Below are 26,452 nucleotides of genomic sequence, written 5' to 3' on the forward strand. Positions count from 1 at the left end.
CAAGAGCAGCAGGCACATGGGAACAACACCACCTGCACGTTCCCCTCCAAGTCACACACCATCCCGACATGGAAATATATCGCCGTTCCTTCATCGTCGCTGGGTCAAAATCCTGGAACTCCCTTCCTAACAGCACTGTGGGAGAACCTTCACCACACAGACTGCAGCGGTTCAAGAAGGCGGCTCACCACCACCTCCTCAAGGGCAATTAGGAATGGGCAATAAATGCTGGCCTCGTCAGCTACGCCCACATCCCATGAACGAATAAAAAAAAAACTTTCATTTATATAGCATCTTTAATGTAGTAAAATGTTCCAAGGTGCTTCACAGGAGCGTTATCTGACAAAATTTGACACCGAGCCACATAAGGAGATATTAGGATAGCTGACCAAAAGCTTTTTTTTTTATTCGTTCATGGGATGTGGGTGTCGCTGGAGAGGCCAGCATTTATTTCCCTTCCCTAATTGCCCTTGAGAAGGTGGTGGTGAGCCGCCTTCTTGAACTGCTGCAGTCCACGTGGTGAAGGTTCTCCCACAGTGCTGTTAGGAAGGGAGTTCCAGGATTTTGACCCAGCGACGATGAAGGAACGGCGATATATTTCCAAGTCGGGATGGTGTGTGACTTGGAGGGGAATGTGCAGGTGGTGTTGTTCCCATGTGCCTGCTGCCCTTGTCCTTCTAAGTGGTAGAGGTCGCGGGTTTGGGAGGTGCTGTCGAAGAAGCCTTGGCGAGTTGCTGCAGTGCATCCTGTGGATGGTACACACTGCAGCCATGGTGCACCGGTGGTGAAGGGAGTGAATGTTTAGGATGGTGGATGGGGTGCCAATCAAGCGGGCTGCTTTGTCCTGGATGATGTTGAGTTTCTTGAGTGTTGTTGGAGCTGCACTCGTCCAGGCAAGTGGAGAGTATTCCATCACACTCCTGACTTGTGCCTTGTTGATGGTGGAAAGGCTTTGGGGAGTCAGGAGATGAGTCACTTGCCGCAGAATACCCAGTCTCTGACCTGCTCTTGGTCAAAGAGGTAGGTTTTAAGGAGGAGAGAAAGGTAAAGTGACAGAGAGGTTTAGGGAGGGAATTCCAGAGCTTATGGCCTAGGCAGCTGAAGGCACGGCCACTAATGGTGGAGCGATTAAATTCGGAGATGCGCAAGAGGCCAGAATTGGAGGAGCGCAGAGATCTTGGAGGGTTGTAGGGTTGGAAAAGGTTACAGAGATAGGGAGGGGCAAGACCATGAATCAATTTAAAAACAAGGATGAGAATTTTAAAATCAAAGCTTTGCCAGACTGGTAGCCAATGTAGGTCAGCGAGCATAGGGGTGATGAGTGAACGGGACTTGCTGCCAGTTAGGATACGGGCAGCACAGTTTTGGATGAGCTCTAGTTTATGGAGGGTGGAAGATGAGAGGCCGGCCAGGAGAGCATTGGAACAGTCAAATCTCGAGGTAACAAAGGCATGGATCAGGGTTTCAGGAGCAGGTGAGCTGAGGCAGGGGCGGAGAAGGATGATGTTACGGAGGTGGAAGTCTTGGTGATGGAGTGGATATGGGGTTGGAACCTCATCCTCTCCTGGAAGCACTTACTCTTGCTGGGGTACAGTTCCATCCAGTAGCTCAACTTCAACATAAAAAAACGTCACAAGGAGTTTCAAAGGCACAATCAAACAAAAATGGACACCGAGCTAAAGAAGGAGATATTCGGAACGGTCTTAAAGGAGTTGGGGGAGGTGGACAGGCAGAAAGGCTTAGGGTGGGAGTTCCAGGAGGTTAGACGGCTGAAGGCATGTCAATTAATGAGGAGCATGCACAAGAGGCCAGAGTCAGCGAAATGCAGAATTCTGGGGATGGGGATTCTAGGGCTGCAGGAGGTTGCAGAGTTAGATCTACCCCAACTTTAGCACATCCAACACTGAAATCCTCATCTATGCCTTTGTCAACTCCAGTCAACAACCGTTCAAAATTCTCTTGGACAGCCTCCCAACCTCCACTCTCTGCAAGATTTAGTTCATCCAAAACTCTGCTGCCTGTGTCCTATCCCGCATTAGGTCTCACTCACCCATCACTCGTCCTTAATAATGTACATTGGGTCCCTCAACACCTCAAATTTAAAATTCTCATTGTGTTTAAATCCCTCCATGGCTGCGCCCTTTCAAATCTCTGTAACCTCCTCCAGCTCTACAATCCCCCAATCCCGCCCAATTCTCCGTTCGTCTGACTTTCGACTTTTGTGCATCTCCGCCTTTCTTCACTGTTGTAAAGAATCTTACAACACCAGGTTATAGTCCAACAGTTTTATTTGAAAATCACAAGCTTTCGGAGATTATCTCCTTCGTCAGGTGAGTGAGTGGGATTCCTTGAACATTTCGCATTTATAGTCAGAGAACAATACCTGGTGATTACAGATAATCTTTCCAACTGCCCGTTGTCAAGGCAATCAAAGTGTTCAGACAGAGAGATGTTACCTACAGGACCACCGAATATACAAACGGCCAGAACAAAAGACAGAGAGAGAGAGAGGGAGAAACATCCGAAAGGAAGAGAAAGACAGAGAATGACCCGTTGTATTAAAAACAGATAACTTTTATTCGCTGGTGGGGTTACGTGTAGCGTGACATGAACCCAAGATCCCGGTTGAGGCCGTCCTCATGGGTGCGGAACTTGGCTATCAATTTCTGCTTGACGATTTTGCGTTGTCATGTGTCTCGAAGGCCGCCTTGGAGAACGCTTACCCGAAGATCGGTGGCTGAATGTCCTTGGCTGCTGAAGTGTTCCCCGACTGGGAGGGAACCCTCCTGTCTGGCGATTGTTGCGCGGTGTCCGTTCATCCGTTGTCGCAGTGTCTGCATGGTCTCGCCAATGTACTATGCTCCGGGGCATCCTTTCCTGCAACGTATGAAGTAGACAACGTTGGCCGAGTCACAGGAGTATGAACCATGTACCTGGTGGGTGGTGTCCTCTCGTGTGATGGTGGTATCTGTGTCGATGATCTGGCATGTCTTGCAGAGGTTGCCGTGGACTAACACGGGACGCAACCAACAGAGTACCCTTCGTCGTCCAGTACTTCCCCGGAGCGGAGAAACTACGCCATGTTCTCCGCAGCCTTCAACATGTCATCGATGATGACGAACACCTCGCTAAGGCCATCCCCACACCTCCACTACTCGCCTTCAAACAGCCACCCAACCTCAAGCAGACCATTGTTCACTGTTCACAGCAAATTACCCAGCTTTCAGGAGAACAGCGTCCACGACACCACACAACCATGCCACAGCAACCTCTGCAAGACATGCCAGATCATCGACACAGATACCACCATCACACGAGAGGACACCACCCACCAGGTACATGGTTCATACTCCTGTGACTCGGCCAATGTTGTCTACCTCATACTTTGCAGGAAAGGATGCCCCGGAGCATGGTATATTGGCGAGACCATGCAGACACTGCAACGACGGATGAACGGACACCGCACAACAATCGCCAGACAGGAGGGTTCCCTCCCAGTCGGGGAACACTTCAGCAGTCAAGGACATTCAGCCACCGATCTTCGGGTAAGCGTTCTCCAAGGCGGCCTTCGAGACACATGACAACGCAAAATCGTCAAGCAGAAATTGATAGCCAAGTTCCGCACCCATGAGGACAGCCTCAACCGGGATCTTGGGTTCATGTCACGCTACACGTAACCCCACCAGCGAATAAAAGTTATCTGTTTTTAATACAACGGGTCATTCTCTGTCTTTCTCTTCCTTTCGGATGTTTCTCCCTCTCTGTCTCTGTCTTTTGTTCTGGCCGTTTGTATATTCGGTGGTCCTGTAGGTAACATCTCTCTGTCTGAACACTTTGATTGCCTTGACAACGGGCAGTTGGAAAGATTATCTGTAATCACCAGGTATTGTTCTCTGACTATAAATGCGAAACGTTCAAGGAATCCCACTCACTCACCTGACGAAGGAGATAATCTCTGAAAGCTTGTGATTTTCAAATAAAACTGTTGGACTATAACCTGGTGTTGTAAGATTCTTTACATTTGTCAACTCCAGTCCATCACCGGCATCTCCACATCATTTCTTCACTGTACCATTGGTGGCTGTGTCTTCCACTGCCTAGACTCTATGCTATGGAATTTCCTCCCTAAACCCCATTTCCTCTTACTTCTCATTTCTTCTTTAAGACCCACCTCTTCGACCAAACTTTTGGTCACCTCTATTATATACCTCCTCCTTTGGCACAGCATCAATTTTTTTTCCTTACACCTTGGTACATTTATCTACTTTAAAGGCACTGTTTAAATGCAAGTTGTTGTTCTTTTTCCTTCTCATAGGCCTTGCGTTTGTGTTGTACTCTCTCGGTATGTATGACCATTTTCCCTTATTAGCATCTCAACAACTCTACTTGAAACTCTTCTTTTTTCTTCTTTTCAGCAATTATATGAGCTAACTCTATCTCTTTATCTACCACATTCTGAGATCTAATTTGCATTTTCTTTGACAATAAACTATTACTATTCTGCTTGCTTGCAAATTTCACTTCAGGTCTAAGTGAGAGTTATGATTGCTACTGCAGCCACCATATATATTTTTGGGTCTTTTCTTACTCCGTATTATTTCAGCTCTCATATCTTAGATCATTCTCATGAGCGAGTCCCACCTCCCCCTATCTTCAAGAGTATCCATTCTAGCTTTAATATCTAGGTAAGGTGTCGAATAATGAGGCAGAAAACTCAGTTTGTTAATTATTTTTAGTTACTGGATATTTTTTGTTTCAATGGGTGAATAGAGCATCACACTTTCAGACCTCATTTTAAGTTTAAAGCCATTAAGCAAATTTATTTATCAAAAGATGAATAAGTGATTTACACTCCTCTTAATTCAAAGTCACAATTCAAAATAGGTGACGACTCAATTTATTTCAGCATTAAATTCTTACTTTACCGTGATATTTGGATAATTTGAATTTTTTTAGTACAAAATCAAGTTTGAATTATCAAGAGTAGACTGTAATCTAACAGTCATATGATACAGTTTTATAATTGTAGTTGAAATTCTTCTACCTACCTCCTTGTGTGGAAAACCAATAAAAGGATTGCATCTCTAAGAATTAAGCTAGCTCTCTATTAATAACTTTTATATCAGGCAGTGTTACTTTTCCTCTGTGGGAGCCTGTACTAGTCTAAATTCATCTTCAAAGTTTTAAATCAATTTTTTTCCTCTTAAGAATTTTAAAGTCTCAGAGATTTTCGAATTAACTCTTAGATGGAAATAGAACAGCCCTTTTTAATATCCTGGAAAAAAAGTTGCTGAACTTCCTGGATTTAGAATAGTTGACTACTCAAATTTTAAAAAGGACAGTCATATACAAACTGAACCACACACTGTCCTGTTTAAATTTGAATTATTACTCTCTCGTGCCTGTAACCCACTAAATGTCCAACACTGTATTGAGAAAGGATTGATATGATAATTTCAACTCCAGTCTTTTTAAACTGTTTATGTACTATGAATTTAAAGGAGCAGCCATCAAACCAAAATTGGACTAAAATAAATTCCAATTTATATTCCCTCGACCCACTTCACACAGCTTGTACATCTTTAATGAGTTATCAACTATGACTCCAGGTTCTTTTCATGAACTGTTACATTTAATGCATATCTATAGAAGGGGAGGAGGTCCACTTATTGGAGATACAGTTAGGGCCATAGGAACAAGAGTAGGCCATTCAGCTCCTTGAGTCTGTTCCGCCATTCAATTAGATCATGGTTGATCTGTACCTCAACTCCATTTATTCACCTTTATTACATATCCCTTGGTACCTTTATCCAACAAAAATCTATCAATCTCAGTCTTGAAAATTTCAATTGACCCCCGCATCCACAGCCTTTTGGGGCAGCGCATTGTAGGCTAGCTTCAGCCAAGGCTCTAAATTTCAAATGATGCAAAGCAATTAACAATAATCAGCGTGGATGTTCTTAGAACAACTGAACAAGATTTATTTACAACAACCACATAGATATTTTCTTCCCTAACATATTTAAACCCAGGTAGAGACAACAATTAAATAGACTCACAGCATACTTGAGGGAAGGAGGATAGGCTTTTCCATCAGCAGACCCAGTTAACATGCAGTCTCACAGACTTGTGCGTGTAGGACCAACAGATTCCCACCTAAAACCTTATGGGGGGGTGGGGGGAGGTTATAACTCTCTGCTCCACCCTTATGAGAGAGGGATCAACAAAACATTCCCCTACTGCCGCTCTGAGCCAACAAAACAATTCCACTGCTCTGAAACCTGCAGCTGGTTAATCTGGAGGAAGAGGTAAGTAGTTCTTCTGCTATGCAGCACACAAAATTGTTTCAAGCAAGGAAGAAAAACCCTGTTCCAGTCTTTACAACTCTATACTTAGTAAAATATACTGCTAAACTGCAAATGGAATGTTCTAAACACATTGAGATAAACTAAATACACATTAATAAAACAGGGAGCATTTACCCTGGCTTACACCTGCATGGTATAAACATGCCTGGGATTCTCCAACCCCAAATGCATTACATTGCACTTGTCCACATTGTAAGGCATCTGCCACACATGGACTCATTCTCTTAACTTAGATAAATTGACCTACAGTCTATTGATTTGGTTTAAACTATTAACCCCTATGCATATTTTTGTGCCAAATGCAAATTACAAATGGTTCCATTAACATTGAAATTTCAGAAATACTTGTGGAAGAAGAAAAATAATTTGGTTTGAAAATATTGGTAGACTTTTATTTTACATATAAATAGACAGAGGACTGTAGATGAGCTTGCACAATTTCTGGGTTGTTTATCCAGACAAATAATAGTCACATAGTGAAGGTACTAAAGGGGCACAGCAATGGAACCTTACCATACCAATGAGACAACACGTTCTGATAAGGATGGGAGAGGAGAAAATTGGCAAAAAAAATGGAATAAGGTAAGGCTGTCGTTATGTCTATTCAATTTTCATTTTTTGTACAGACAGCAAAAATTGATATGGAAAATGTGGTTTATTCAACATGGAGGCTAGTCACAAAGCTCATGATAGCTTCAGATTAAAAATCCATAACTGATTAATTGTCTGAAATAAAAAAAAACTGTGGTTCACTGTAAATATGCACAGCCACATTCCTACAATTGCATGTTCTTCTGTGTACCAGGAAAATAACTGATCAGTTATGGGTTTTCATCCTGTTTCCTGTGTTGCATCGCATATTGCCTATTTTGAATACTCTCTGTATGAAATCGTCAACCTGCTGTTTCCTTTTGCTCGCCACAGAGACCACAATTTCATATTACCAAACTCTACTTGATGGCCTGTAAGGTTGTGTTACCATTTTGAAATGTTTCAAACACTGTTTTCGATATATAAAACAAATGATTTGCTTATTCATATTGTGAGACGATTGTTAACAACCATTTGTCATTTATTTTTAAATGTTTTGAAAGATTCTTGTGTGCCTCGTTAGAAACGAGAATGTCTCCTGGGCTGCCAACAAAAAAAATTCTTCCAATTCACTTAATCTTTTAACATGTTAGAATGATTTATAGCTAGGAGATTGATTAACAAAATATGAAGCTATTTAGTGACAGCTGGCACATGTAATTTCTTGTTCCAAAAGCTGGACTAAAAACAATAGTTGGAGTGCTTCTGTCATTCTATTTTTTAACTATGGTGATGAATTGCATTGGCACAATATCCAAATTACTCAATTCAGAGAACATAAGTAATGCTTTGGAGATATTAAAATGAACACAATCTCTGCATCAGAAATACTTTCAGAAGTTGTTCTGACAAATAAAATTATTTTTACACAGGGAAAAGCTGTTGAATCAAGGACACATTAGGTGCAATACCATGGTATAATAGCCCTTGTTGAATAGAAAACTGACCTCTCATCTGTTTACTCTTGCATCCCCTTGAAGACCGATGTCATAGCAGCTTAAATTGAGGCAGTCAGTGAGATACTACAAGATTATCAAGTACATTGGCCTTAGCATTAACCCTAATGTAAACTTGCCAGATTCACCAAGATCGACCGCTGGGAAGGCTTAATAATAAACTTGTCTTCCTAGCAGCCAGTCTTTGTGAATCCAGGTGCTAGAGATCTGCGTGTCAGGAACAGTGGCAAAAGTACTCTTCTAAGCCCAATGTAAAAGCAACTAAAGAATATAGTGATTTTAACAATTAATTCCTAAAGATTAATATATTGATCATACATCACTAAAGGAAGTGAATCAGCTACCAGATGGAAAGCTTTAGTGGTGAAAAAGAAAAATTGAACTCTCAGAGATCCTTCTTGAAAACTATTTTCTTATGGTTAAGGTGCATCAAATTGTCTTTTGAAATAATCCTTTGGGAGCTAGTTACAAATGGCCTTATCCTAGAATTACCCTAATGTTCATCTGCCCAATATTTAAATTCTTGTTTGTCTTTATATATTTCTAACCAGAAACAATATAAAATTGCCCACCTGTGGTTAGCCTTCTGATCTCAGCTGCCATTTTCAATGCAATTCCCCCATACTAGGCGGGTTAATGCATGGCATCTCAGTGCCAGCTGGTTTTATAGATGAATCCCTAGAGATGTTTTTCTGCTTCCATTTTATAATAATTATCACTCACAGACTCTCTGAATCCCATTAAAGAGTTATTTCAGGGAGCATAACTGATCAATAATGTTGGAATTAAGAAGCCCAGATATAAGATCATACAACAATAACAAGATCATGGTGAAATTATTACAACATTGTTAAAAAAAATCTACTTACTGAGAATCTTCATTTGGGGGCCCAAATTCCCTTTTTTAAAATATGAAAATTGGGAGAATTGGCCATTTTTGTGTTTAATGATCTGCTAACAAAGTAGCAGGAACACATTGCTTAGAAAAATGTGATTTGTGAGAATCATTAAGGCATTGTAATTGTTATTTGCTTCCTTTGTGTATCTCTTAGCCATGCTGTTAGTGCAACAGATGTATGAGCAGATATGATCAAGATGACTGATTTGCAGTTTCATGAAAAAAATGGATGGAATTGAGATATGTGATCCTCAAAACACTGGGAAAGATTGCATATAATAAAAATAGAATTTCAGACCCCATAAACCCAGGGCTTTAAATTATAACCAGATGAAATTATTGTTTCCAGTAAAAACCCAAGAATCTCATGCAACAAGAATGGAATTAAATTTATTCAGTCACTTTAAAGCAGGGGTCATAGATATGATGCCTGATTTAATGGTCACTCTGACCTCCAAGGCATGTGAATGGAAAGGGAGCTCCAAACATTGTTTTTGTGTTCACCATTATTATCCATGGCAAAGCAATCATTGATGCATAAAATCAACCATGTGTGTTACTTGTTGTCATTCATTATTATCCCCCACTCCCTTAACCTCATCATTAGCAGCAGAGCCTTCAGCCACCTGTGTCCCTCCTCTGGCTTTCCCTGCCTAAATCGCTCTCTTCTCCTTCAAAAGACCTCAAAACCCATTTCTATGACCAAATTTTGGTCATCCCTTTGAAACTCTCCTTTTCTGGCACAGTGTCTGTTTTCCTCATTGTCTATTCTGTTGTGTATTCTGTGAAACACCTTAGGATCTTTTTTTAACATTAAAGTTGCTCTATAAATGGAAGTTGTTGCCTAATTAGCAATAGAATTATTCAAACACAGAAATTCAATCAACTGATAGTAAACATGAAAGCTTGGCACACCCCTACACTAACATACCAACACTGTGAGAACTACAGGTGCATTGTCCCGTTAAAACAACTGTCCTCACAAGACTATTTGCATCCTTATTGCAGGCAGTGTAAGCTCTCAGTGTGGTTGTGAGTTAATATATTGCTTTACTGTTTTCAGAGATTCCCATTTGCATAAGTTATTTCCCTGACACCTGGATTTTTACAGTGAAGCAGCGTGAGAGGTAAGGTATTAAATTGACTGGATGTTATATAAGAGTAGGAGTGAGCTGGATATTAGGCAGTTCTTCTTTTCCCAGAAAGTAGCGAGCCTCTGGAATGCTACTGAAATGGCTAGCTGATGTGGTGGATGCTGACTTTCTGCCTTCAAGAGGGAACTGCACCGGTTCTTGACTGGGGCAGAGGTCAAATCATCTAGAAGATAAGTGCCTTTATAGATAACACTTGGTCCATGTGATTTCCTGGACTGGTTTCAATCGCCTGAGGGGAATGGAGAGGAATTTTTCAGAGTATTTTTTTCCTTAAATTTTATTTGATAACGCTCCTGTGAAGCACCTTGGGATGTTTTACTATGTTAAAGGCACCATATAAATGCAAGATGTTGTTGTTGTTGTTGTTGTTGTTGTTGGCGGCCCTGGGGTTTTCCTCTTTTTTTTGCCTCTCCCAAATTACATGGCTGTGGCGGGGAGGGGGGGAGGGGAAGGGGTAAGAAACTGTCTATTCATGATGCACCAGCCATCACGGTGTGGGGCACGCTTGATGGACTAACTGGTCTTTTCCTGCCCGTCAATTTCGTATGTTTGTATGAAGCTTCTATTATTCGTACAGGAAATGTATTGTCAAGAATGCCTTGACTTACCTTGTTCACCCTTTTAGGTCATTGAACCTCTTTCTGCACTGTGTGATAATTCTTGGGATGGTGGAGGGTACACTTACTACTTCAGCTACTTCCCTCTATAGGCCCTGAACCAACCTCCTATGGGGCTTCCTACCCTCAGTCTCCACAAGTCATTCCCTTCTAGCCCTCATTTCAGCCAGTAAAACATCCGTGGATGCATCGCAGAATCTGGAAGTCCTTCTTGCTGCCGATTGCCCCCTTCCCCAAGGTTGTTCTTCCTTCATTCTTCCATTTGTGGCTCCTGCTCTCAAAAAAGACATGTCTCCTTTTAATTAGGAATAACCAGATGTAGTAGGAATAACTGAAACATGGCTACGTAAAGAACAGAACTGGCAACTAAATATTGAAGGCTATAACATAATCAGAAAGGATAGAGAAGAAAGAAGGGGGTGGAGTAGCTGTACTAATTAAAGATAACATAATGGCAGTAGGAAAAAGGGATATAACTAATAGAAGGATAGAAACAGAATCCATATGGATTGAAATAAAAGATAAGAAGGGATCGATCACGCTGATAGAGGTATATTACAGACCACCTAATAGTGGAAAGGAGGTGGAGGAAGAAATATGTTAGCAAATATGTGAAATGAGTAAAGCACGTAGAATAATAATCATGGGAGATTTTAGCTATCCCCAAATAAACTGGCAAGAGGAGTAGTTAGAGGGGTACAGGGAATGGAGTTTTTACAATGTGTGCAGGACTCCTTTCTTACCCAGTATGTAAAAGGACCAACAAGAGAGGAAGCACTGCTGGATGTAGTAATGGGAAATGAACCAGAACAGATAAGAGAAGTAAGCATAGGGAACATCTAGGCAACAGCAATCACAACATAATAAGGTTTAAGATAAAGATTGAGAAGGACACAAGTAAGATAAAGATCAAAGTAATAAAATGGAAAAAAACTGATTTTCAGGGGATGAGAATGGAACCAAGGAAAATAAACTGGAAAAAATTACTGATAAAGAAAGAAACAGAACAGCAGTGGGAAACATTTAAAATGGTGATCAATAGAGTTCAGGAGAAATATATCCCACTAGAAAGCAAAAACAAACTAGCCAGTAATGATACAGCATGGATGAATAAAGAAATAAGAGCAAAATTGAAACTAAAGAAAAAGGCATACACTAAGTACATAGACAACAAAGGAGAGGATAACAAAAGGGAATATGAAAAGGTTAGGAGAGAAGTTTAAAAAAAACAATTAAGAAGGCAAAGAGAAACTACGAAATTAAATTATCAAGGAATATAAAAAGAAATAGTAAAGTATTCTACAGACACATAAATAACAAAAAAAATCAGGTCAGGGACAGGGCCACTAAGGGATACATACAATAAACTCACAAGTAATGTCAGTGAAATGGCAGAAATATTAAATAATTACTTTGCCTCAGTATTTACCAGAGAGACTAATATGGTGGGCATGATATTAGAAGAATAGATCAAAAAAGATATAAAGACAGTTAAGATGGAAAGGAGCGAGATAATTGATAAACTAATCAAACTGAGAGAGGACAAAACCACTGGTCCGGATGGATTGCATTTGCATATCTTAAAAGAAGTTAGGGAAAAGGCACTATTACATGTATATAAAAAGTCATTAGAAAAGCAATAGTGTCAGAGGACTGGTCGACAGCTAATAGGAACATAGGAACAGGAATAGGCCATTCAGCCCCTCGTGCCTGCTCCGCCATTTGATAAGATCATGGCTGATCTGTGATCTAACTCCATATACCTGCCTTTGGCCCATATCCTTTAATACCTTTGGTTGCCAAAAAGCTATCTATCTCACATTTAAATTTAGCAATTGAGCTAGTATCAATTGCTGTTTGCGGAAAAGAGTTCCAAACTTCTACCACCCTTTGTGTGTAGAAATGTTTTCTAATCTCGCTCCTGAAGGGTCTGGCTCTAATTTTTAGACTGTGCCCCCTACTCCTAGAATCCCCAACCAGCGGAAACAGTTTCTCTCTATCCACCCTATCCGTTCCCCTTAATATCTTTTAAACTTCGATCAGATCACCCCTTAACCTTCGAAACTCTAGAGAATACAACCCCAATTTGTGTAATCTCTCTTCGTAACTTAACCCTTGAAGTCCAGGTATCATTCTAGTAAACCTACGCTGCACTCCCTCCAAGGCCAATATGTCCTTCCGAAGGTGCGGTGCCCAGAACTGCTCACAGTACTCCAGGTGCGGTCTAACCAGGGTTTTGTATGGCTGCAGCATAACTTCTGCCCCCTTGTACTCCAGTCCTCTAGATATAAAGGCCAGCATTCCATTAGCCTTCTTGATTATTTTCTGCACTTGCTCATGACACTTCAATGATCTATGTACCTGAACCCCTAAGTCCCTTTGGACATCCACAGTTTTTAACTTTTTACCATTTAGAAAGTACCCTGTTCTATCCTCTTTTGATCCAAAGTGGATGACCTCACATTTGTCTCCATTGAATTCCATTTGCCACAGTTTTGCCCATTCACCTAATCTATCAATATCCCTTTGTAATTTTATGTTTTCATCTACACTGCTTACAATGCCACCAATCTTTGTGTCATCGGCAAACTTAGATATGAGACTTTCAATGCCTTCATCTGAGTCGTTAATAAATATTGTGAATAACTGAGGCCCCAAGACAGATCCCTGCGGGACTCCACTAGTCACATCCTGCCAATGTGAGTACCTACCCATTATCCCTACTCTCTGTCGCCTTTTGCTCAGCCAACTTCCTAACCAAGTCCGTACTTTTCCCTCGATTCCATGGGCTTCTAACTTAGCTAACGCTGTTATGTGGGACCTTATCAAATGCCTTCTGGAAGTCCATATAAATAACATCCATTGACATTCCCCTGTCCACTACTTTAGTCACCTCTTCAAAAAATTCAATCAGGTTTGTTAGGCACGACCTACCTTTCACAAATCCATGCTGGCTCTCCCTGATTAACTGAAAATTCTCGAGGTGTTCAGTCATCCTATCCTTAATTATAGACTCCAGCAATTTCCCCACAATATATTTAAAAAGGGAGATAGAACCAGTCCAGGGAACTAAAGACTAATTAGCTTAACATCACTGGTAGGAAAGATAATGGAATCCTTACTGAATGAAGTAATAGAAAAACATTTAGAAACCGAAAACATAATAAAGAATAGTCAGTATGGATTTCAGAAGGCAAGGTCATGCTTGACCACCTTATTGAATTCTTTGAAGAAGTAACAAAAAGGGTAGACAAGGGTAATGTAGTAGATGTAATATATTTGGATTTCAAAAGGCCTACGATAAGGGTACCGCATAGTAGATGTGGAGTCAGGGGATAATGTGGAGTCAGGGGATAAGTAGCAGAGTGGATAGCAAGCTGGCTACAAAACAAAAAACAGAGATTAAGAGTTAAAGGTAGTTACTCAGACTGGCAAAAGGAAGGAAGTGGTGTTCTCCAGGGTCGGTGCTGGGACCACTGTTGTTCACCATTTACATAAACGATTTGGACTCAGGTATGGGAAGTAAAATTTCAAAATTTGCGGACAACACCAAATTGGGAGGTATAGTCAATATCAAGGAGGACTGCGACAAAATACAGGAAGACATTATTAAACTTGCAGAATGGGCATGTAATTGGCAAGTGAATTTCAATTTAGATAAAAGTGAGGTATTACATTTTGGTAGGATTAGGGCTTAGGATTAGGGTTAGGGTTAGGGCCACATACTGCTTGGATAATAAGAGTCTAAATAGGGCGGAGGTGCAGAGGGATCTGGGGGTACAGATTACACAAATCACTAAAAGGTTAATGGCCATAAAAAAAACAAATCAAGCACTCAGGTTCGTTTCTAGAGGGGGTAGAATTGAAAAGTAGAGAAGTTATCTTAAACTTGCATAGAATCTGGTCTCCATATTATAAAAAGCATGTAGAGGCACTGGAGAAGGTGCAAAAAAGATTTACTAGGATGATACCAGAACTGAGAGGTTATTCCGATTAGGAAAGATTGAACAGGCTAGGGCTCTTTTCTCTAGAAAAGAGAAGACTGAGGGGTGACCTGATAGAGGTTTTTAAGATTATGAAAGTGTTTGATAGGGTAGACGTGGAGAAGATGTTGCTACTTGCGGATGAGATCTGAACTAGGGGCCATAAATGTAAAAATATAAGATAGTCACCAATAAATCCAATAAGGAATTCAGGAGAAACTTCTTTACCCAGAAAGTTAAACCCACTACCACAAGGAGTGGTTGAGGGGAAGCTAGATAAACAAATGAGGGAGAAATGAGTAGAAGGATATGCTGATAGGGTTAGATGAAGATGGGAGGGAGGGTGTGGAGCATAAACACTGGCATGGAACTGTTGGGCCGAATGGCCTGTTTCTGTGCGGCACTTTCTATGTAATTCTAAGTAATTAGCTGCAGCCGAAATCCATTTCTTTCTCTTTAGCTGTGGTAAGCCAACTTCTAAACGGCCCCATATATAACATATAATTTTCTCTGGAGGAAAATATTAACAGCAGAGTCATGTGGGCAGCAGAAGTCCCACCCTACCACTAAGCCACCAATCGGAGGAAAATCCAGCCCTATTACTTCAGTGGTACCATATTTTCTAAATGGTATGCAATAATCAGGTATTTGAGGACTTTTTTTTCTGTTTCAAAATATATGTAAATGATTTCCAAGCAATGACTGGATTTTTAACATTTGTCTTATTTTCACAAAGCAAAATAAAATTAAAAGAAATGTGCATTTAGTTTATTTTTAAAATATTACCAGAACTTTATATTCACCATAGGCAGCATCAATAACAAGCACAGCGTTTCCTATACAAAATTACTTTCATAAAGCCAGTAAGAATAACATTTGAATAGCCATTAATTTTGATTATTATGTGCAACTATAGTTTTTGTTTGATGGTATGACTGGTAGAAAAATGATTTAAAAAAAGATAAAATGCTAAAATATTAGGTGAAAATGGCAGAATAAAATAAACTCAGCATGGGCAATCAAAACAAAGGGCCAGAATTTGCTGGAGCGGGCATCTCGCAGCGTGCCCCATTAGTTAGATTATTTCCGTCACTCCTCAGCTCAAAAAACTTGTGCCTTGTAAGTTGCTGAAAGTGCGAGCTGATAACTCGGGGCTTCTGGGACCTTGGTGAACGACGGGACCAACAGACTATCTCCTTAACCAATGAAATTTAAGGATTGATAAAGAAACAGAGGAATGACAGTGTAGGAAAAAGGTGAATTAGAGTCAAATCATGTACAGAAAGAGAAAAAGAGAGCGAACGAAAGATTGGATTAAGAGAGAGAGAAAAACGAGACAGAAAGGAAAAGTAAGAAAAAATTTTAAAAATTTAAATTTTAAAAATCTCTAACAACAATTTACTATCTATAGGAATGAGTCCCCGCAGTTTAAGTTACTCCCTTTTTGGGCTGGAGAGGTTGAGTGGCATTGCAGGAACATAAATCTCTTCATTAAAAAGGTACTTATGCTGTTGAGCCCTAACTTTCTGCGGTGAGTTTAATTGGCAATTAATGCGCAAATGCAGCAATTTCTGAAACGCACGGGGAGGTTGAGGGCGAGCTGCTGTTTTTGAGATGCTACTGGCGGAGTGGCGCAAATCATCCAGAAACTTTTGGCGATTCACAATTCATGGGGTATCTCTTCCTCACCACAAGTTGCTGGACAATTTACACATTAATATTGGCGAGCACCATTAAACGCTGTTATTTTGGCAGAAAAATCTGGGTCATAGTTTTCATCTGTCTGGATATTAAATTAGACAGTTTTTGCAACTCGTCGGTATATTTTTGTCTTTTGTATATCACTGAGACTGTTATAAAACAGAGTTTTAACCGCGCTTCTCATAAACCATTTTACATGGTTGTTTAATTCATATTCTGGGAGATAGCTCTCCACATTTGCATAGCTTAATAAAAACATTCCCCATCCCAACAGCAGAATCATAGACCCACAAAAAAAAATTGGGATCTTCTGCAAATCATTGCCCTGTTGGAGAATAAACTTTTAATCTGCACTTTCCATACAATTCTAAAACTTTTCAGAAGTCTTATAAAGTTTAAAAACTTCTCAGATTGCCTCAGAGGAATTAATTTGTCAAGTATGACAAGTAATTAATCAGTAATCAGAACAAATTCTCCTTTGTTAGTTCACTTATTTAGAAGTTAATAAATTTGTACTGGAACACTTTATAGAATATGACAAAAAGTAATTTGATATAGTCTGTTACATAACGCACTGTAGGGAGCTATAGGATATAAACCTTACTTCACAGTTGGCCCCTCATTTCCTTCCCTCCATGACAGCCACCAAGAAGATAACTTAGCTAAATCTATAAGGGGTCAACACTGGTGAAAGTATTGCACAGATTATTTAAAATATCTGGAACTTGGCTTTGCTTCAAACCCTCTCTTGAAAGCTGTACTGAAATATACACAGAAAAATATGCATGAAGTGGTCACTCTTTAGCCTGTATAATAATCAAGACTCAGATCCGATTTTAAATCATCACAGTGGCAAGGTGAGAAAAGGTTGCTTGACACCTGTTGGTATTGACAATCACACTAATTTCATTCAATTTGTCATTTCAGGCTAAACTAAGCTGTAGTTTTTGAAAAACATGACAAGTAATCAGACTTTTTGTGGACTAAAAAGACAAGACAGTGGCTTTTTGAATCTGCTGCTAAAAACATCAAGTAATATTACATGACCACTCCAATTCACTGTTCCATACTATACTATAATAATAAGACAACCAAATGAAAGTAAATATTTATTTTTAAGATATCAGTGAATTGTTCGTGGCATATGGTTAGTTTATGAACGTAAGTTTTTTTTATACAAAATCTCGACAGAGTTGGGAGGCAGACTTTAGAAACTGGTTCCACAGAGCAACCTGGTGGCCAGAGCCTGCAACCATATTGTGACATCAAGCATAGAAAAATTGAATAGGAAATGTTAACATAACAATTTACAATGGTAAATGTTGATGCAAAACCATGACTAAAAATCATGATGGTAATGAATAAGCTTTGCTGAAAGGACCCTATGTAATATTTTTAATAATACGAGTCAATTTCCTGTGCCATTACATAACAGAGAGTAAAGATCAAATGCAGTCTTCAGGTGAAGCAGGGTTAGAGGACAAAGGCTAATTGAACCAGGGCATGCAGACGCAATTCAGTCCTCTTTTTAAAATCATACATTCTGTCCTTATTTTTATACAATACATTAATTTTATATTATTTATAGTTGAAAAGCAAAACTTACAGCAATTTGGGAAGCAGAGAAGTGGAGCTAGTTGGAGCATAGGGTTTCTCTGCAGTACCGAGGTGCTCATGTCACAAATCTGAAGCACTATAGCACTACCACTGACAATAAGTTATAATTACAACGTGACAAGTTTACAGAGGCAGTTTTCATGATAAATGTGGACATAGAAATTTATAATGGAAAAAATTGTCACAGAAATATGACAAAAGGAATTAAGTTTTTGTAGACAGGAAGTCTGATATATTATATATATGTATATGTGTGTGTATATAACACACACACATACACACACAATAGAAGGTTAAAATATTACATACAATTGTATATATACTCTTTTAAAACCATCTGGCTTGGATCATGTGTTACAATGCAGGAACACAATTTTCGGATTGAGGTAATATAAATCATAAACAAGGTTTTTTCTTCTGATCTACAAAATCACATGAACCCATTCATTGTGTTAACTGAGGCCTCCGTATTGGGAGGTGGTGAAATAACAAAAAATATTTTCACAAGTGGCATGGCTTCATAAATGTTGAGTATTTAAGTCATGATGTGGAGATGCCGGTGATGGACTGGGGTTGACAAATGTAAGGAATCTTACAATACCAGGTTATAGTCCAACTGTTTTATTTGAAAATCACAAGCTTTCGGAGGCTTTCTCCTTCGCCAGGTGAGTGTGGGATGATCTTGATCCCAACAGCTTCACTGCGCCTTCTTTGACCAAACAGCAAGGACACATCCCCACATTGCACACAAGGGAAAACCGATACATACGTCCTCTACACAGTCCTGAAAAAGGAACCCCAAAATTCCTTTGAACTTTTAACATGGTTTTCATGCAAACTGGCTGGGAAGAGTAAGGAATGTGTGGTGGGACCCAGATTTGCCGAGTCTACACCATCTTTATGGTGCTTCTTTCCACCCCATCTGTGATGACAAAACTGGAAGAGGTAGGACTGGCAGGATGAAGTATCTGAAATTCCACCAGTTCCATGCAAGTTGCCCCCAGTACACTGCATGCCTACATGGAACTGGTGGGGAGTGCGTGCCAGGACTAAATCCCAGCAGAGCTGGGACCCATCAGTTCTTTCAAATGCAGCAATCAATTGCTGAGTGATTGATTGCTGCTGGGAAAGAGGCAAATGTTAATTCTGAGCCTTTTAGCCCCATTCCTTTCAACTTAACCCAGCTCAGTAGGCTCCAGGATGCTGCAGCAGGGTGCCAGAGTAAAATTCCTCTTGCGCATCCCCAATTTTACTCGTTCCACCATTGACGGTCATGCTTTCAGCTGCCTAGGCCCTAAGCTTTGGAATTCCCTCCCTAAACCTTTCTGTCTCTCCACCTCGCTCTCCTCCTTTAAGACGCTCCTTAAAACTTACCTCTTTGACCAAGCTTTTGGTCACCTGTCCTATTAACTCTTTATGTGGCTCGGTGTCAAATTTTGTTTGATAACGCTCCTGTGAAGTGCCTTGAGATGTTTTACATTAAAGGCCACCAAATAATTGCAAGCTGTTGTTCATACCGCAAAGAAGACAGACACAAACTAGCCCACTAAAGATTGGAGTCTCTCACCCACACACTGTATATCAAGTGTGACTTAATGTGGAAGAGGATAAGTGCAAGACAGTTTTGGACAAGTTGGAGTTGATGAAGAGTGGAGGATGGAAGGACAGCAAGGACAGCATTAGAGTATTCGAGTCTGATAATATATTCTAATAATGTATAAGCATTTCAGTCGTTGAGTAGTACAGCTAAAGACAAGGATGGGGAATGTTGAAGAAATGAAATAAGTGGTCTTGGTGATTGTTGTGATGTGTAATTTAAAGCTCAACTCAATTTTTTTAATAAAGTTTATAACTGCAATAGCTAAATAATAATAGAAGTAACTAAACCTAAAGTGAAAATCTTGAGACAATCTACCAGATCTATCTACAGACAATATTCGGTGTGTAGAACATTGTAAAACAAAAATGGAAAATCCTGGAAACACTCAGCTGGTCAGGCAGCATCTGTGAAGAAACAAATGAGTTAACATTTCAGGTGCGAACCCTTTGTCAAAACAGTTAACTCCTCCGTTCTCTTTACAGGTGTTGACTGGCATGTTGTGTGTTTCTAGCTTTTTCTATCTTTGTTTCAGATTTCCAACATCTTCAGTTTTTGTTCTTTGCTTATAGCAGAGAACTTTGTTCCTGGCTGGGGAAAACTAAATCAACTGTTGTTGAATAGCTCCATCTATTGACACATTGTAGCTAAACGTAGCACAGTAATAATCTTGATCTATTGACCATCTGTAAACTGGAATTAAGTAACACAAAAAAACTGACAATGTTCACCATCTTTCTATAAAACCCAAGTCTTATGTTACCTACGTCATTTATGCTGACACCCAGTGCAGTTCTGAGGGAGTGCCACATTGTCGCATATATTATCCTTCCAACAAGACATTAAAGTAAAGTCTCATCTGTTCGCTAACTTGACCATTAAAGATCCCATGCACTGTTTGAAGAAGAGCCAAGTATTCTCCTTGGCCATCACTCCTCCTTCAATCAATACCACTAAAAGATGAATTAAAAGTTTGTGGGACATTGCTAGTACAGAATGGGCACCACATTTACTGTCACTGCATTACAATCACTACATTTCAAAAAGCAGCTCATTATTTGAAGTGCTTTGAGGCAGGTTAATGCCTCTGCTAAACTATGCTAAATTATACGAACCGATTAAGTGTTGGTCCACTAATATCACCAAAGTAATTACTAGGCTCATCTTCTTAAATTTATTTCATGCAACATGAAGTCTTCTTCAACTTTTCCCTAAACATCAGCATCTACACGGTCTGTCTATTCGTATTTTTTCCTTTTGTTTTTCTTCTCCTAATTGCTCCTTTAACGAAGGTGTAGTATAGATTAATGCTCAGGTGGAGTTCCATAAATGCTGCCAGTCCCCCAAGTGCCCATTCTTCACATAATAAGTATAATAATAAATAGCAAGAATTATTAGGCTTTTAACCGAGGGGAGGAGCAGGAGGGAGGCATCACAGACAAATTCTACCCAAATCCAACATCCACAGATGACTAGACGAGGAAACCCTGACTTATTTATTCCATCTAGACTGGGACACAGCAGGAAACAGAAGTGTTACCACTGAGATCAGCTAATTCAGCACAGACTAGGGATTCAACCTGGAAGTTTCCTGATCTGTTGGACTTAGTAATACACCAAGCCATGCATTTACCAACTGAATCATATGGAGCCCTGTCCACTTCTATTCCCCCCCCCACAAAGGAAAAGTTTGCTAAAAGTGAAATTCTGTCCAAATTTGTTGAAGACTAACTCATGCCATTTTGGATGTGTGAAGAATTATGTTATGAGCCAAGAATAACCTGAACCATTTCCAACAGTGTCTTATTCCGCTTGGATCTCGTTAAGATAATGGCACATTGTGAATACATCAGAATTTTTAAAGAAACACGTTTTAGAAGAGTTTTGAAGTTTCAGCTACAACTTGATGGCATGTTAATGAGCATGCACATCCCGCCTGGCATTGGATGCTTAGCTGCCTGTTTTGCACCTGAAAAACGGGCACAGCACCATCGAATTTCTGGGCCATTGTGTTCACTCTCAAGTTCTTTTCACCTTTGGAGAACCTTTTAAATTTGCCAGAATTGTACTTCTTTATAGAGATGCTGAACGTCACAAAAACTAAAAGGTAATTACTTCTACGCAGAGCCAAATTATTTCCTGAACTAAAATGGTTTGCCAGAAGATAGAAAATAAAAAGTGCATGAAAACCTCAAAATATAGCAGTTAATAGACTATAAAAGAAATTACAGGAAGAGGATTTCAAAGAAAAAAAGCTATTTGTTTTCAGAAACCAATTCCATATGCACATTTATTTTCTATTCTTTTATTTTATTTTTATCATTCTTACATTCCAGAAATTGGAATAATATAAGACATTACCGGTTTGATTTGTTTATCCTTTTTCTCCATGAAATACTGTAAAACTAGAAGTTTTTATAGTTAAGTTCCTGCTACCTAATCACAGTACAAGTTTTAAGGTGAAAATACTAGGCATAGAAAAACTTAACTGATGCCTGTGCCATATAAAAACTATTTGCAGGAGCACAGTATCAAGTTAGCACAAGAAAGCTATGCTTTTATTAACATACTTGCTATCTGTTTCATTTTTATGACACTGTGATTGGTTGCTATTAAATATGATACTGTTCTGGTTCTTCTTTCATCCTCACTTAACTCTCCCCTAGTCTTCTTTTCCTACTACAATCTACAGATGTTTAAAACCTAAGCTTGGTATTATCTAATGGCCACACATTGATTTACCTCTTTCATCTTTCACACTTTGCATGTTGGAAGTGCATGAAGCTCTAAACTTGGAGAACAGATAACGAATAACTTACTCTTCTTATCTCCTACTGTTTCCAGCATTAGTGGCATTTTGCACTAGGAGCCTTCAATCCTTAACCTAGGTTTCTCAGCGTATAAACTGAAAGTAAAATTGTACGCTAATTATACTGCATGCCTTAAGACATAAGAAATAAGAGCAGGAGTAAGCCATAGGGCCACTCGAGCCTGCTCCGCCATTCAATAAGATCATGGCTGAACTTCTACCTCAACTCCACTTTCTTGTCCTATCCCCATATCCCTTGATTCCCTTCGTGTCCAAAAATCTATCGATCGCAGTTTTGAATATACTCAATGACTGAGCATCCACAGCCGTCTGGGGTAGAGAATTCCAAAGATTCACAACCCTCTGAGTGAAGAAATTTTTCCTCCTCTCAGTCCTAAATGGCCAACCCATTATCCTGAGCCTATGTCCCTTAGTTTTAGACTCTCCAGCCAGGGGAAACAGCCTCTCAGCATCCACCCTGTCAAGCCCTCTAAGGATTTGATACGTTTCAATGAGATCACCTCTCATTCTTCTAAATTCCAGAAATATAGGCCCATTCTACTTAATCTCTCCTCATAGGACAACCCTCTCATCCTAGAAATCAATCTAGCGAACCTTTGTTGCACCCCCTCCACGGCAAGTATATCTTTTCTTAGGTAAAGAGACCAAAACTGTACACAGTACTCCAAGTGTGGTCTCACCAAAGCCCTATATAATTGCAGCAAGGCTTCCTACTCTTATACTCCAACCCCCTTGCAATAAAGGCTAACATACCATTTGTTTTCCTAATTGCTTGCTGTACCTGCATGTTAACTTTCTGTGATTCGTGTACAAGGACACCCAAATCCCTCTGAACACCAACATTTCTTAGTCTCACCTTTTAAAAAATATTCTTCTTTCCTATTCTTCCTACCAAAGTGGATAATTTCACATTTCCCGACATTATACTGCCACCTTCTTGACCAATCACTTAACCTATCTATATTCCTTTGCAGCCTCTTTGCGTTCTCCTCACAGCTTACATTCCCACCTAGCTTTGTATCGTAAACAAACTTGGATACGTTACATTCGGTCGCTTCATCTAAGTCATTAATATATAGTACCCCACTAGTTACTACCTGCCAATCCAAAAATGACCCGTTTATTCTTACTCTGTTTTCTGTCAGTCAACCAATCCTCAATCCATGAGCCCTAATCTTGTGTAACAATCTCTTGTGTGGCACCTTATCAAATGCCTTTTGAAAATCCAAATATACGACATCCACTGGTTCCCCCTTATCTACCCTGCTAGTCACACTTTCAAATAACTCAAATAGACTTGTCAAACACAATTTCCCTTTCATAAAACCGTGTTGACTCTGCCTAATCATATTGTGATTTTCTGAGTGCCCTGTTACCACGTCCCTGATAATAGATTCTAGCATTTTCTCTACTATTGATGTCAGGCTAACTGGCCTATAGTTCCCTGTTTTCTCTCTCCCTCCTTTCTTGAATAGTGGGGTTACATTTTCTACTTTCCAATCTGCTGGAACCGTTCTAGAATCTAAGGAATTCTGGATGATCAAAACCAATGCATCCACTATCTCTGCAGCCACCTCTTTTAAAATTTTAAAACCCTAGGATGTAGGCCATCAGGTCCAGGGGATTTGTTGGCTTTTAGTCCCATTAATTTCTCCCGTACTTTTTCTCTACTAATATTAATTACCTTAAGTTCCTCACTCTCATTAGACCCTTAGTTCCCCACTATTTCCGGTATGTTTTTTGAGTCTTCTATCGTCAAGACAGATACAAAATATTTGTTTAACGTCTCTGCCATTTCCTTATTCTCCATTTTCTCCTGTCTCTGCCTCTAAGGGACCCACGTTTACTTTTGTTAATCTCTTCCTTTTTACATACTTGTAGAAGCTCTTACAATGTGTTTTTATATTTCTTGCTAGTTTACTCTCATATTCTATTTTCTCCCTCTTGATCAATTTCTTGGTCATCTTTTGCTGATTTCTAAAACCCTCCCAATCCTCAGGCTTACTACCCTTTTTGGCAACATTGTACACCTCTTCTTTTAATCTAATGCTATCCTTAACTTCTCTAGTTAGCCACGGTTGGACAACTTTTTCTGTGGAGTTTTTATTCCTCAAGGGAATGTATAGTCGTTGAGGGTTATGAATTATTTCTTTAATTGTTTGCCATTGCTTATCTACCATCATATCTTTTAATCTAATTTCCCAATCTACCCTAATCAACTTGCCCCTCATACCTACATAATTGGCTTTGTTTAAATTTAAGACCCTCGTTTCAGACATATCTGCATCACTCTCAAACACAATATGAAATTCTATCATATTATGATCACTCCTCCCCAGAAGATCCTTTACTATAAGATTACTAATTAACATTGTCACATTACACAATACTAGATCTAAAATAGCATGTTCCCTAGTCGTTTCCTCGATATGTTGTTCTAGAAAACTGTCTCAAATGCATTCCATGAATTTGTCCTTCAAACTACTTTTGCCAATTTGGTTTACCCAGTCTATATGAAGATTGAAGTCCCCCACGATTATTGCATTACCCTTGTTACATGCTCCTCTAATTTCCTGATTTTTACTCTGACCAACACTATAACTACAGTTAAGGGGCCAATAAACTACTCCCACCAGTGTTTTCTGTCCCTTGTTATTTCTTAACTCCACCCATACTGATTTTACATTCTGATTTTCTGAGCCTTGTATCGATGTAAAGTGATGTTTATGTCATTCTAATGCAAGAAACACAATATGACTAAAGCGTAACTCATATTGATTCAGCATCTTTCTAGTGGTGAGAGATCACAAAGTGATTTTGAACTGTTTGCACTTCAGCTGCAGTGTAACAGTAACCAGTGCAAAGCTAAAATTTTCCCTGAATAACATTAAATTTTGAAAAGAATTCAGAGACTGCTGAACCACCTTTAAGGTCTAATGACAGAAAGAAATGACTACAGTCTATTCCTGATAATTTGAAATACTGAATAATTTGAATTTGAATTAAGCTAACAAAGCCTCCAGTGCTGTTTTATTACAGTTGTTTAATTTGAATTACTGGATAATGCAATGTTTTAGTGCATGAAATAAGTTGGAATTATCAGGAGTAGATGGCATCCAATTAGCTTTTAATAGCTTAAAAAAATCATTTACAGTTGGAGGCCAGTAAGTAGAGCTGTGTGCATGTGTTAAACCACACATGCATACTTGCACCATTCCAGAAACTGGAACAGTATTGTACTAAGACAGTTGATTCATTCTCACGTCCAGCTGTCTGTTTTTTTGATGTTTTTGGCTGTCCATTGTTTCAATTTATTTTCTCTGGGAAATATCAAACTGGATTTTTTTTTTAAGTCCCATCTCCCTGGCCATGTGAAATATAATTGTAAACAATTTTACAACACCAAGTTATAGTCCAACAAATTTATTTTAAATTAAATTCCACAAGCTTTCGGAGGCTTCGAAAGCTTGTGGAATTTAATTTAAAATAAATTACTTCAACTTGGCAGGAAACTTCACTTACTTTTTAAACAAATCAGTATGGGCTAAAATGTAAGATTTGGCTTGATTAGTTGACTTTACAGTATTACTGACGAATACAGAATTTTCACAATGTGAATAAGTTCCTCGGCAGATTAAAGAATTCTAAACACGTTAAAGGTAGTTTCCCATTACAAAATTTATTGTTGTTGATTCTGAAGGATATGCTCATTATAGATGGACTAACCTTTAATGGAGAAATATGAGCATGTGACACATATCCAAGGATATTCTCAATCTGTGATAAATTCTTCTCGGACACATGAACAAGCTCAGGGCCTTTGACTTCGTTGGTTAGCTGTGGTAAGCTGTAATCATGTGGTGGTGTATCCTCATCTTGATAGTGATACTTCTAAAAAAAACAACAGAAATTAAATGAAGTAGGATGAACTGGAAAAGCACTGGAAATTGACCTTTAGTTTCAATTTTTTACTTTTTTGTTGCAATAGGTACAAACCATTCTATAATTTTGCTACAAACACTGAACTGTGTTAACTTAAACAAGATACAATCGATTCTTTAACTTTGCTATCATCATGCTGTAAATAAACTGGTTGAACACAAATGATTTCTTTTACAGAAGTTATGAGAGTCTGAACTG

At 39.3% G+C, this 26,452-nt stretch overlaps 1 protein-coding gene across 4 annotated transcripts in view; it reads right to left on the bottom strand.

Annotated features, from left to right (window-relative positions):
* Nucleotides 1-26,452, bottom strand: part of dlg2 (discs, large homolog 2 (Drosophila)) — an 861,897-nt gene that overhangs the window by 565,576 nt on the left and 269,869 nt on the right. For all 4 annotated transcript variants that reach the window (XM_067986281.1, XM_067986283.1, XM_067986282.1 and 1 more), the window contains one exon: nt 26,039-26,203. In XM_067986281.1, coding sequence (XP_067842382.1) covers nt 26,039-26,203 — 165 coding nt within the window. The remainder of the gene's footprint in view (nt 1-26,038; nt 26,204-26,452) is intronic.

The sequence above is a fragment of the Heptranchias perlo genome, chromosome 6, assembly GCF_035084215.1.
Source record: "Heptranchias perlo isolate sHepPer1 chromosome 6, sHepPer1.hap1, whole genome shotgun sequence".
Classification (NCBI taxonomy): domain Eukaryota; kingdom Metazoa; phylum Chordata; class Chondrichthyes; order Hexanchiformes; family Hexanchidae; genus Heptranchias; species Heptranchias perlo.